General features: G+C 38.5%; 1 protein-coding gene across 1 annotated transcript in view; it reads right to left on the reverse strand.

Annotated features, from left to right (window-relative positions):
- sp1 (sp1 transcription factor) overlaps positions 1 to 7,644 on the reverse strand; it is a 60,392-nt gene extending 52,748 nt beyond the window's left edge. The window contains exons 1-2 of the mRNA XM_057326763.1: positions 7,568 to 7,644; positions 6,880 to 6,962 (exon numbers count right to left, since the gene is read on the reverse strand). Coding sequence (XP_057182746.1) covers positions 6,880 to 6,962; positions 7,568 to 7,619 — 135 coding nt within the window. The 5' untranslated portion in view covers positions 7,620 to 7,644. The remainder of the gene's footprint in view (positions 1 to 6,879; positions 6,963 to 7,567) is intronic.
- Positions 7,645 to 14,315: the final 6,671 nt, after the last annotated feature.

Raw genomic sequence — 14,315 nt, forward strand, 5'->3', positions numbered from 1 at the left:
CCTTGGAAACATTATTAGAAAACATGGAATTAGCTTCCACTGTTATGCAGATGATACTCAGCTATATATCTCATCAAGACCAGATGATACGTTCCAGCTATCCAAATTGGCAGAGTGCATCGAAGATATAAAACATTGGATGACTTGTAATTTCCTTCTATTAAATTCTAATAAAACAGAAATATTACTTATCGGACCAAAGACACGTGAGCAGAATATTTCGGATTATAACCTGCAAATTGAAGGCTGCACTGTTACTCCAACTAGGGCTGCAATTAACAATTATTTTGATAATCGATTAGTTGGGCGATTTTTTTTTTTTTAATTAATCGATTAATCGGATAAAATGTGATTACATCTTTTGCTTATAATAAGTAAATCAGATATGGGAAAAGTATACACAACTGAACTCATTAGCCTTCTCCCAAAATGTTGTGAATGTCTCCATAATTAACACACCTGGTGAGTTGATTTGTGTGTGTCATATTATAAGCAACTGACAATAGTCTCTCCCAAACGTGGGAGCGAGGGGACGGTCGGCCAAGGAAATCATTTTTTTGTGCCATGAAAAGTGAGATATTTGTCATTCAAATGTAGTGAAGTACAGTAAAAAGTAAACAGAAAAAGTAATACTTACAAATACTCAAAAAGTGTACTTAAGTACAGTTCTCAAGTAAATGTACTTTGTTACCAACCTCTGAACTAAATAAACCACCAAATCAAGGTATTTAGCCTATATGTACTTTGCAAAGTGCAAACGCCACAAATTGGGTTTTACTAATATAATCTTTAATTTTGTCATTTAAAACACCTCTCCCCTTTAAACTTTAAAACTGCGCAGCTTGAAGAGATGCATGCAAAACACGTGTGACTTTAAAACTGCGCACCTCGCGCTGCACGGAGAGACTTTAAAACTGCGCACCTCGCGCTGCACGGAGAGACACGTGTGACTTTAAAACTGCGCACCTCACGCTGCATGGAGAGACTTTAAAACTGCGCACCTCGCGCAGCACGGAGAGACACGTGTGACTTTTAAACTGCGCATCTCGTGCTGCACGGAGAGACTTTAAAACTGCGCACCTCGCGCTGCACTGAGAGACACGTGTGACTTTAAAACTGCGCACCTCGCACAGCACGGAGAGACACGTGTGACTTTTAAACTGCGCATCTCGTGCTGCACGAAGAGACGCATCCACGGAGAACCACATCTGACATTAAAACTGCGCACCTCGCGCTGCACGAAGAGACGCATCCACGGAGAACCACGTCTGACTTTAAAACTGCGCAGCTCATGCTGCACGGAGAGACACATCTAAAACGGTAATGTTAAAAGGGAAGATGTGCTTGATTTATAACGGCGCAGCTCGCAAGTGACGTCACAGACCAACTAATCGATAATGAAATTCGTTGACAACGAATTTCATTATCGATTATTATCGATTAGTTGTTGTAGCCCTAACTCCAACAAATACAGTTAAAGACCTAGGTGTTATATTAGACAGCAACCTGTCATTTAAAAAACACATCTCAAATGTCACAAAAACAGCCTTCTTCCACCTTAGAAATGTTGCCAAATTATGAAATATTTTATGTTTGGCTGACGCAGAAAAGCTTATTCATGCATTTGTGACATCAAGACTTGACTACTGTAATGCACTACTTAGTGGTTGTCCTGCATCATCAATAAACAAACTACAGTTAGTTCAGAATGCAGCTGCCAGAGTTCAAACCAGGTCCAGAAAATACAATCACATAACTCCAATGTTATCATCCCTTTACTGGTTACCCATTAAGCATCGTATTGACTTTAAAGTTCTTTTAATCACTTATAAAGCCTTAAACGGTTTAGCCCCTACCTACATAACAGAGCTTCTACAACACTACAACCCATCACGCTCTCTAAGATCTCAATACTCCGGACTTTTGATAACACCTAGAATAACTAAATCCACCAAAGGGGGCGGAGCTTTCTCATACTAGCACCTAAACTCTGGAATAGCCTTCCCGATACTATTCGAGGGACAGACACTTTTTCAGCCAAGCATTCACTTAATGCAAAATATGCTAAACCACCGGGAGACTGCATTTATTAGATATTATTTACTAGAATAATCTTGATTGTTCTATAAACACCATGCATTGTGCTGTTTTTTACCTTATTTTCTCCTATAAAGCTGCTTTGGAACAATGCACATTGTGAAAAGCGCTATATAAATAAAATTGAATTTAAGTATATAAAAGGTAGGGCTGGGCAATATGGCAAAAAAGTAAACTCGATAGTTTTTTTCTATATTGATCAATAACGATATTTATTTTGATATATATTTAATTAAAAAACTGTATTTAAAATAATCGATTTTAAATACAGTTTTTTTCTAGATTGATCGATAACGATATTTATTTCGATATACATTTAATTAAAAAACTGTATTTAAAATAATCTATTTTAAATACAGTTTATTAACAAAAGTTAACCTGTTACCAGTTTAACCAGTTAAATTTCAATTAAATTAATGCACTGTTGCAACACAGAGGATATTAGGCCATAAACAACATGTACCAGCTCATTCAGTCTCATTTTGACTCAATTGACTCGTTAAGTAAAGGGAATGTTCATTCAGTACATTCAACCAATGAAAGGGCTCTGTTACTGTGTACATTCGAACGCTATTGGCTCAGCACCTGCGCACATACATAACGCTGCAATAATGTCTTGCTCGAGTAGTGGGATTCATTCAATGCATTCAGTGAACCTTAGTCTTTCAAGACACTTGATAAACCACATTATTGCAGCGTTATGTATGTGCGCAGGTGCTGAGCCAATTGCAAGCGAGTTACAAGCGAGTTGTTGCATGCTAAAAGCTGCACGCTGACTGACTGTTGTTGCGTTTATTTCTGCATTCTGTTAAGACTGTAAGATTAATCCATATTGAGTTAAAATGCCAATAGCTTATCATCGTTTTTGAAATACATTCTATCGCGATTCGATATGATATTGTTTATTGGCACAGCCCTAATAAAAGGTAAAACAGTTAGCTATAGTTTTTAACTATTTAACATCATTTTTTTTATAAAACCTTACCAATCCTTTACATCCTTCTCAAGTTGCGCTGGCAAAGTTGATGTATTGGCTTGATCATCTTCATTCTCCGTATCAGATTCGGGCTAGAATTGATATAAGGAAGTACCGATGACATTTTATCACCTGTCAGTACAATTCCATGGGAACCTGATGTTCCGAATATGGTAAGAGGCGTTACATTTCCGTGAAACGCTTGCAGTATTTGACCAATCACTACGCACTGGTTAACTGGCCAATCATAGCACACCTCGCTTTTCAGAGCCATGAGCTTTGTAAAAAATCTGCATGTTTCAGAGAGGCGGTGCAAAGAGGAGATAGAAACATGCAAGCTATGTGGAAAATACAGCATTTTTGAACCTTAAATCGTGTATACACATCACATTACATCTAAAACAAACCATAATATTAGTTTTAGCCCTGTCATATGACCCCTTTAAGCCTTGTGTGTGAAACCGGGCATTAAAGTTTTACATCCAATCACATTAATAATGTTAACACGTAAATCAGACAATGCACCAGCAATTTAGTGTAACTCCCACAGTTGTGGTCTTGACTGGTCTTGAAAAAAAATCCAGAGACCACTAAGTCTGAGAACAAGACAAGACCGAGACAAGACCAACAACATCACAAAATGGTCTTGAGACCAGACTTGAGACCAAGACATGTCTCGAGTACTATACCACTAGTGGTAGCACAAGTATAAAACGTCTGTTGTCATCATTAAAAAATGTGCACGTGCAGTTCATCATGAATAGGCAGGTAACTGACAAATGACATTAATATTACATTAATGTTACATACAGATGGATAAATTAAGGCCATATAATTTTTTGTTTACCTAAATTTGTTTTAATATTTCTAAGTACTGTGTTTTTCATTTTTTACTATACAATAGTGGTATATTTGTCCACATAAATTACTGCAGTATATTGCAGTATTTACTATAGTAAACTGCAGTAAAATTCCTAGATACTATAGTGTTTTTGAACTTTACTATAGTTTACTATGTGTTTACTCTAGTTAATCAATTTACTACAAGGGCACTACAATTTTCCATAGCAAATACTATAGTACACTACAGTATTTTTTCTTCTGAGTGTTCAGTTTAACGGGACTTTTATTTTGATGACTTGTTGGTAAGAAGCCCGAGTTAATATGTTTTGGACGGTACAATGCTGGTAAAATAAACTCTTAGCAACTCTGGAGATGAAGTTCGTGTTTTCATATCCTCATATAGTGCAGACAAATCCTAGACCAAGACTTGTGTAGTATGTTAAATTGTGCTCCTCATTCCCTCAGACACACAGCCAGATGACATAATTAAATAACAGGATTCCATGTCCGCGAGCGATGCGCTATTGATTAATGTCACACACAAACAAGCACAACGAGAAACGCACTTCACACAAACACGCAGCTCTGTCTAATGCACATATTCTTATTATTCTATATATATGTAGCACTGCACAGCCCTGCGTATAATTTTTTTCAAGTTACTTTTTTCAAAAGTGAATTTATGACATTAACGACAGGCGGAAACCCTGCAATTGATGGAAATCTGTCATAGACTCGCTGCAATTAACGGAAATCCATGGTAGCGACAGAGAATTTTAATCCATGCGTCTCTCCGCAACCGCAGAAGTTCACCACCGTCATGGCATTTGGCACATGCGGTTGTCACTTTTCTTCGTCCCTTATTGGACCAGAAAAGCATGCGGCACACCCACGCGTCAACCAAGGAGAGCGGGAGACGGCGCAGAGAGAGAGAGAGAGAGAGAGATAAACCTGACAGCTTTCTTCATGGATCAGATGGATTTATACTGTTTATGTGTAATATGAGAGTGATATGAGAGCAAACAGCTCCGTATACTTGTAAATTACATCCACATACTTTAATATCATAAAGCCGATTGTTGTACTCAGCATTCCAGAGGTGTATAACACTTAAGTACATTTATCAAGTATTTTTATCAGTGTTTTTACACCACATTTTTACATGTTTTTTTTTCTCTTTAATACTAAAGTACATAAAAAACCTACTTACTCTTACTCAGGGCTTGATATTAAGCATTGTCACGTGGTTGTCCTTCGGACAAGTAAATTTGACATTCACTTGTCCGAGTACAAAAATTACTTGTTCAAAGATAAAAAAAAAGATATTTCATTCATAATTATAATATAATATAATCAATATAATTGTTTGGGATTTAGATTGGTCAAGTTTGCTTCTAAGCATTTTAACTAGTGTCAGCTTTGGCGGCCTGAATTTGGTTACAGGCCTGCTCTCCGTGACTGCTATAAAACAAAGTCAAGCAGTAATTATTATTAGTGTTAAGGCTGTAAATTAACTTTTTTTGCACATAGCACTGGTGCTAGAAAGGTTTAAAGTTTGGTAGCACAGGCAAAAATGTGCAAGTGCAGTTCATCATGAATAGGCAGATAACTGATAACTGACAAAAGACATTAATGTTACATACAGATGAATAAATTAGGGCCATATCATTTTTAGATTACCTAAATTTGTTTTAATATTTCTAAGTTCTGTGTTTTTCCTTTTTTACTATACAATAGTGGTATATTTGTCCACATAAATTACTGTAGGTTACTATAGTATTTACTATAGTAAACTGCAGTAAAATCTTTGAACGTTACTATAGTATACAGTGTTTATCAATTTACTACAAGGGCACTTCAATATTCAATAGTACACTACAGTATTTTTTTGTCTGAGTGTTCAATTTAACGGGACTTTTATTTTGACGGGTCTTTGGGAAGACGCTTGTTTGCAGATAGCTTCACTCAAACAGTAAAACGCTCGTAAAATAAACTCTCAGAGCAACTGTGGAGATGAAGTTCATGTGTTCATATTCTCATACAGTGCAGCACAGATTTATACTCGACCATCACTCGTGTTGTATGTTAAACTGTGCACATAATTCACTCAGACACGCAGAACAGCAGATGACATTTAAATAACAGGATTCCGCGTCCGCGTGGTTATTGTTGATTATTGTCACACACAAACAAGCACAACCACGACAAACACGCAGCTCTGTCTAATGCATATATTCGTATTATTCTACATATATGTCAAACAGGAACGGTTCGATTTGGACAGTGTGACCAGGGGCCCCTAGTTTCCTTTCAACTGAAATAAATGGGTACTGAACATCCTTCAAAATATATTTTTTGTGCTCGGCAGAAGAAAGAAACTCATACAGGTTTGACATGACAAGGGGGTTACTTTCATTTTTGGGTGAACTATACCTTAAACATAGAAGCATCCAATTTAATGTAAAGAACATTCCGTGAGAATATAATCGTGATATTTTTAAGATTATTTCAACATGAGTAATGTCATGTTAAATTTTGAAATCCAACTATGATGCTCATTATCCCACAATTTGATTTGAGCCTGGATTTCACCGGCAGAGTCACATATATCCGGCCCCCCGAACTAACCACCTTCACAAAAGTTTGGACCCCCTGGTTTAGTAGCCGATGATGTTCCCTCCCACAGTCAGTGTGTGAAGCTGCTGAAAGCAGGAAGTGACATACAATCAAACATGTCTACATACGCAACAACAAATGCTGCTTTTGTGTTGTGTGTGTGTGTGTGTGTGTGTGTGTGTGTGTGTGTGTGTGTGTGTGTGTGTGTGTGTGTGTGTGTGTGTGTGTGTGTGTGTGTGTGTGTGTGTGTGTGTGTGTGTGAGCGAGAGCGGAATAATACAAATGGTTTGAGTTGATGATGATGATGAAACGGAAAATGATCAATGTTATTGAAGTTATGAACTCACGGTTGCTGTGTTGTTGGAATTTCTCTTCTGAATGAAGCTCGTGTCGTTTTCCACCAGCGCGGCCATTTCATCCTGCTGTTGATCTGACACAAACACACAAGAACAACGACACAAACTCAATATAAACTTAAACTCACTAACGCTCTGTGTAGTGTGCACTTGACGGCCGATGTGCTCAAGTGAGTTCACGAACATTAACCTAATCTAACATTAGCTGATCATGATGCGCGTGCGGCGGCATTTAGTCACACATGAAAACAACTTTTCCATCAACATCGTCCGCATTACACGATCACTTGTACGACTTTAAATCGTGTAAATCGCTCTTTATCGACATTTAACTACTTGAAGTAGCGCAGGTCGATCATCTAAACTTTCACAACTTATAGAACAGCTCAACATTCTCACTCAGTCGACTACTTCACTCACTTCAGACACTGACTGAACAACTGAAATAAAATAAAAGTGTTCATTTTGCGACGATCGCGTGAATGTTGTAATATATGCGTCAAGCATTAAGTACATTAGCTCGAGTTTTGGAGGGGGGTCAACGGTGTCAGTGTTTGAATAGTTAGATAAATATGTCGTATTAAAACTCATGAAATACATGACAGTAAACAATATCTGACTTTCATACCTGCTCTTGTTGGTAGCAGTAAATATAACGTGAATTATAAATGAGTCTTACCGCTCATAGTGCGTGAAGGCGCGAGTTTTTCACGCGTCTTGAAGTCTGACATGAACTCTAATACAACTCAACCAAACATGATGACCAGAAGGGAGGGACTCCGAGTGGATGAGCCGTTGAGCCAATCAGAAGACGAGTCGTTTTCTCCTTAGCCAATAAGAGTCTTTGGTTTTACTATTTTTTTTCATGACGACGCATAGAAACTTTTTATATCAGATGTGTGTGAAACTGACGCTCGACAGAATTTTACAATTTGACATGACAATTTAAACTTTTTGTAACGTTTTTAACGTTTTGTTGTTACTTGACAGTTACAAGCATTTTAACAACACAAAGAAAAGCTACTGGTCTTTTTGGCCTCTGTAGTAAATCTACTCACTGTAAATAAAGACGAAATTCAGCCAAGTTTTTACATCTTAAATTGGGACCCAGTGTGTAAAAATAAGGCTAAAGTCTTCAACTCTAATTATGAGCAACATAGTTTGATTTTAAACATTAATTTCACAATGATGTCAACTCTTAGTAAATATGAAAAATATCAAGAGTACATTTTCACAGAATGTTCGTTACATCATTTAGGTTGATATTATGTAGGAAAAAAACAGACTTTAGACAGAGTAACCTTTCACAACTAATAGGCTATTATTTACTCCAAATCGTTAGTGTAAAATGTTTCAACCAAGAACTATTTGCATGTTTCCTGCCTGAGAGCTTAGGGAAAGTTGTTTTTAATTAAATGATAGTTAATATGTTTATTTTTACATTTATAATTGTATTATCACTATGTCACTGTCCCACCACTGACCCTGTCTGTGTTTTCTATATATAATTATAAATAAGCTACTGTAAAGTACATTTTGTGAAATAATCTTGATATTGTATTCATATGTTGGACATCAGCCAATCGCCTGTTAGAGGTTACTCATCTGTGTTCTAATTGGTAAATATGAGCTGTGGTCGTTTATGTAAATGACCTAGTGAGAGCTCAGCCATGCTGCTACAAAGATACCCTGCATGTGTTGTAGTGATATAATATCATTAAATGTTTATGTTAACAGACCCTGGAGATTTGAACACTTTCTCAATCTTAACCCTAATTACCAGAACATTACACTTGAGTAATGAAATGTGAAAGATTGAAATCATATGGTTAAAATCAAACTCTGATGCTCATTGTCAAATGATCATTTGAGACTTTAGCCTGAATTTCACAAACTGGTCACATATTTGTGTTTACACTAAATGCTGGGTCAAATAAAACCACGTACTGAGCAAAGGTACATCCAAAAAGTACTTGTTTTCATTAAAAGACAAGTTTAAGATGGTCCTTACTGAACATGAGGTCGAAGGGGCGAGGTTGGATCCAAATCTAACTCCTCCCACTTTACATACTTGCTGTACATACGTTCCTTTCGAAGACCTCATCCCTATGCCCTCATCCCTTTGAAGGGTTTACCCTTTGAAATGAGAGCATCCAAGGGATGAAGGGTGTAGGACAGTGGCTCTCAAACTGGGGGCCCCAAGATGGATCCAGGGGGCCACAGATTTTGTGGCATTTTATGAAATATAGAAATTTATCATAGATTTTATGCAATCAAACATCAGAAAAATAAGACCACCAACCAAAAGAATTTATGTTCCAGCATTGTAAAACTGAATATGTTTTTGGTTCAAGTATAAGATTATAAGTACTTATTTGGGGGAACACAACGTGATGCACCCTACACAAAGGGGGCCTTACAATGAAAAAGTTTGAGAACCACTGGTGTAGGGGACCAAACAACTGTTTCTTGAAGTGCCCTTTTGTGTCGTCATCCCGTGCCCACACGGAGGCGCTGTCGTCATTCAAAGAATCATGGGACCATGGGAAGTGTCCATCAGTTGTACCCTTCAAAATCCTTCTTTCTGAAGGGCCCTTTGAAGTGGCCAGTTATGAGCACTTCGGTTTGGTACAACCCTTCAATATGGCGGCCATAATTGTTTTCATTCCGAAGTGCCCTGTGCATGAAACATATTGACTATCAGCAAAACATTAAAGTTATACAAGTAAAAACAAAAAAGGTGAACACACACAAAATACAGACACGCCAAAGGTTCATACACACCCACGTGCATAAAACACAGACACACAACTCCACACGCACGCACGCACGCACACACACACACGCACACACACACACGCACACACACACACGCACGCACGCACGCACGCACGCACACACACACACACACACACAGCGTGGTTATCACAGAGAAGCACACATTTGAGGTAAAGGAGAGAGAAACACAGGTCAAATATTATACGGACTATAAATTCTTATATGTAATAATCAGTGGCGATCGGTGCCTTCCCTTCAGGGAAAGCAGTAGTTCCAAATACGTGTTCAGCGCTTCACGTGAACCTATGTGCATCACGCATCATGTCAAAATACGTGCCTGCTGCAGATGCGTCTAAAGCAGTGGTCACCAACCCTGTTCCTGGAGATCGACCGTCCTGCAGACTGCAGCTCCAACCCTGCTTCAGCACACCTGTCTGTAATTATCAAGTAAACCTGAACAACTTGATTAGATAGTTCAGGTGTGTTTGATTGGGGTTAGAGCTGAAATCTTCAGGACGGTCGATCTCCAGGAGCAGGGTTGGTGACCACTGGTCTAAAGGGTTTATGATAAAAGAGACGCTCGTGGTCAGAAGACACTGCGTTAACACTTAACACGGATTACGAGTATCTAGTAAACGGGAGCGTCTCTTTTATTAAACACCCTTTCGACGCGTCTGCAGCATGCACGTATTTTGAAATGACGCGCCACACACATGACGGGCTAAAAACATGTTTTGCCGAGCTTCGCATTACTGCTCCCCCGGAAGAGGAGTCACGGATCGCCACTGGTAATAAAAAATAAATTAAGCAGAATGTGTTGTGTTCTCTCATTATGCTGTTATTTGAAGAGTGCCCACTAGGTGGAGCTATTTGGGAACAAACAGTAGTAGAGATGCAAAAGAATGAGAGGCTGCTGTTTTGTTTTGCTAATAATGTGACTAGTAAAGAAACGTGTTCGCTACATGGTCTAGGTTTTTCCTGCATATAAAAATTGGAGGCGGCCGCCTCTGTCAAGTTTCATGCTGCCTCAGTCTCTCGCCAAAATTATGTCGGGTGTCTTCACAAAAAACACTGCGTGTATTCTGTCAACAGACTGTCATTTGTAACTTCAGTTGCGGCATTACATCACAGAGGAGGCACTGTTTCGTAATCAGTCCAGTGAGGCCTGAAGAGTTGCAGTACAAGAGCTAATAGGAGCTGTATTAGCGGTGTTTCACGGCTTTTCAGGTGAATATTGTTTGTTTTGCATTAAAGTAGGTTCAATTTTTTAAAAGGTTTCTTAAATTAACGTGGCGTACATAATTGTATAATGTTAAGATGTGAAGTTGGCTCGTTGAAGTTGGCTCCACCGAGGCGCTTTTACGCGGTTGAACTTCCAGCAGCTCGGCTTAAAATGCCCGCTGCAAACGCAGGGTTCTGCCCCAAGCTGAGCATTTTTCAACTCTGGGCGCCCAGTCGAATGCCGGTGCTGAGCACGGAAAAAACTACCAGCTGCTCGCGTTTAAAAAAAAACGTAACATTGTTTACGTGAGCCTATCTCTGCAAGCCTGTGAGAAAACGAGCAGTTCAGATTTTGCTCACTTTCTGACGTAGGTAGTCGTTCTTATTATAATATTACCGCCTCCTTTTCTGAACGTGTCCACCCCTGCCGCCATTTTTGTTTTCGCAAGCAACATATGTGAATTAGTTCCGACACCATGGCAAAAGTAAGCAAAGCATGCTAAGTGATGTGTTGTTGGCTGCACAGAGCAGCACAGAACACCGTTCCCAGCCTGACAGGAGAGCAATGGATTTATTTTGTTTTCAATGGAAATCCACCAGACTGAACGAGGCAAAGCTGCAAATAAAGACATTGTAAGTACTGTTATTTTTTAAGTAAGACCTCAGGGACCCGTGGCAACTTAAAAGTAGGTAAAACGTCATTGTGAAACGTTTGTCCGTTCACTCATAGAAAGCAATGTGTATGGCTTGCGCAACGTATTGTCCTGTTACTTTCACTTAAACCTGGCTCAGACTACAGGAGTTTTAAAATCCGGAAAGATTAAAAATCTGGTTGCAGCACACACATAAAAAGAATCTTGACAGATTATTTTATTTAAATTCTTAAACAAGCTCACACTCATCAGTGTACAACTAAATTACACATATTTTACATATCCATAGGATATGCAGTTTTGTAAAAGGAGCTAATAGTAACCGTTTTAATGGGTTTACTATTTTTAGATGTTGACATCACATCTACATTTGAATCTCTTTTTCAAGCACTACAAAAATAGGTTTGCCCTTTGTAAACTTGCATTTCTGAATGTGAAATGTCCAGATAAGAAAACGTTGGGGGGTAAAGTTGTGTTTATAAATAAGACTAAAGGTAGCAAGTGCAAAAATAAAAATTTAGAAAGTTTGATTGGAAGTTTTTTTATTTCATAATTGCACATCAAAAGACATTCTAAGACACCCAAACTACAGGATAATATTAAGATTATCATACCAGAGGACGCCTCTTACGTCATCTCACCGGGAAACAGAAAAACAAAGGGACATCGCAAAGTTAATTTCACGTGATCTCACCTGGCAACGGTTGTGTAACGTCTTTGTCGCTCTCTGAAAGATTCTCTGTCTGTCTGTCCAAAGCCGCGGGAACGTATTTTGAGCAGGGGGTGCTATAATGCTTTTTGCTAGGGCTGAAGTTATGACTGTGGTTTGGGCGAGCCGCTTAAGTTTAATGTTAATAAATAACGGAAGAAAAAAAAATGTCGCTGCCGAGAATAAAGATGAATGCCAATGTGATTATAAGACACAGCATAAAAACAAACACATAAACGCATGTTATCTGTATGCCTATAGCCAAATAACAATCTGTTGAACGAAACTACAAGCTGCGCGCTTACCCGGTACATTTAAAACCGACGCGACTTCTCCCCAGCTCTTTTCCTTATCTGTGCGGTTGTGGTATGTTTTGGAGGATACATTATATAGACAATCATGTTGTTGCCACAAGTTGTTCCTCCATCTCCGCTGTCCAACATTCCCTTGCAGGAGCTTTCGCGGTCGACATTTTTAAAGGTCTGTCAGTCACCTCCGTCACCTTGCAGATGTGCCTCTCATTGGCTGTTGCGAAAGTACCAACGTCATCACCCCGATTTAAAATCCTAAATATCAAACATGTTTGATATGATCGGGGCGGCCCCGATTTCTCTCGGAGCAGATCGGGAGGTGTAAGATTCGATCTGTGAACGCCTCACATTACGTGATAATCTGGGCCGAACCTCGGACCAGATCGAGGTTCTGGACCCGATTTTTTCAAAGATTCTCGGGAGGGGAAATCGGGGTAAAATCTGGCCGAGAATCCTGTAATCTGAGCCAGGCTTTATAGAAAACGCGATGCGTTTGTCTTGAGTATCTTCACTCATAGAAAGCAGTGTGTATGGTTTGTAAACACGCGACCGGTTTGTCATGTGTAATTTCGCATGTAGAAAACATGATGCCTTTGTTAGGAGTCTGTTCGCTTATAGAAAACAATGTGTTTGGTGTTTAAAGACGGAAACAGCTTTTCTCATTCGCTTTATGTGACCCTTCTTTTGTCGATGGAAGCACAGGCTCTAATAGTGGTGGGCGGATCGATCCTGAAGTATCGATACTGAGGTTGTATCGAAAAGGATCGAACCTAACATAAAAATATCGATACTAATGTGTTTTTAGTTTTTACTACTGATTTTATTTATTTAATAATGTAGCTAATAATTGTATATAATGAAGAAAAACTATTTCCCAAGCGCAAGCACGCAGACGCTGCTGCAGCCAGCGAAAAGAAGAGCAGCATCGTGTGGAGTTTTTTCACCTCGGTGAATAAAAACATTGCGAACTGCGATGTATGGCAGTGGGCCTTTGGGGTTAAAAAGCCAAAGATTGAAAGTACTTTATTGTTTAAGCACTTGATTTAATTTTGTTTCTCAAACAACTGTGTGCACTTTGTTTATAAATTCACTTAAAAAGTAGAATGAAAGGGAAACATGTTAATTTGTTCTATTATTGTGTCTAAACATAACACTGAACAAAAACAGAAAAGCAGTTTTAAAATCTTTGTTCTTCAGTAATAATTTTGTGCACTTTGGTTTTCTTTAAAGCTAGATAAGTAGTACTGGGATAACGAGAAATTGTTTTGTTATATATCGTTTTTCTGTTCTGTTAATCTGATATTGTTACTATTTTCCAGTAATAATTTGGTGCAAAGTTCATGTTTGAAAATTTGATTACAGGAATAAATAACTAAATAAATAGATTTATTTGGTTTAAATGATGTCCTGTGTTTTAACATCTACATGATTAATTAGCCTACAGGCACATTAAGAGCACAAATCACAAAATATTTTAGTGGTCATGAAAATGTATTCAGATTTAGCATATTAATGATGCATTCATCTGATAAATCATGACATTTCATCTACAGGAAAGTAAATGTAAGTTCAAGTGAATGCTTTTTAAAAGTAAAATGTATTGGTATCGGTATCGAAATCGGCAATACTGGCCCTGCATTTACTTGGTATCGCCCACCACTAGGCTCTAAGCCCTGGCTGAGTTTTCTGTGAAAAGGGGGCGGAGACTAGCAGCTCATTTGCACTTAAAGAGACACACACCAAAACAGCGCGTTT

Source organism: Triplophysa rosa, unplaced genomic scaffold (assembly GCF_024868665.1).
Source record: "Triplophysa rosa unplaced genomic scaffold, Trosa_1v2 scaffold128_ERROPOS1212914, whole genome shotgun sequence".
Classification (NCBI taxonomy): domain Eukaryota; kingdom Metazoa; phylum Chordata; class Actinopteri; order Cypriniformes; family Nemacheilidae; genus Triplophysa; species Triplophysa rosa.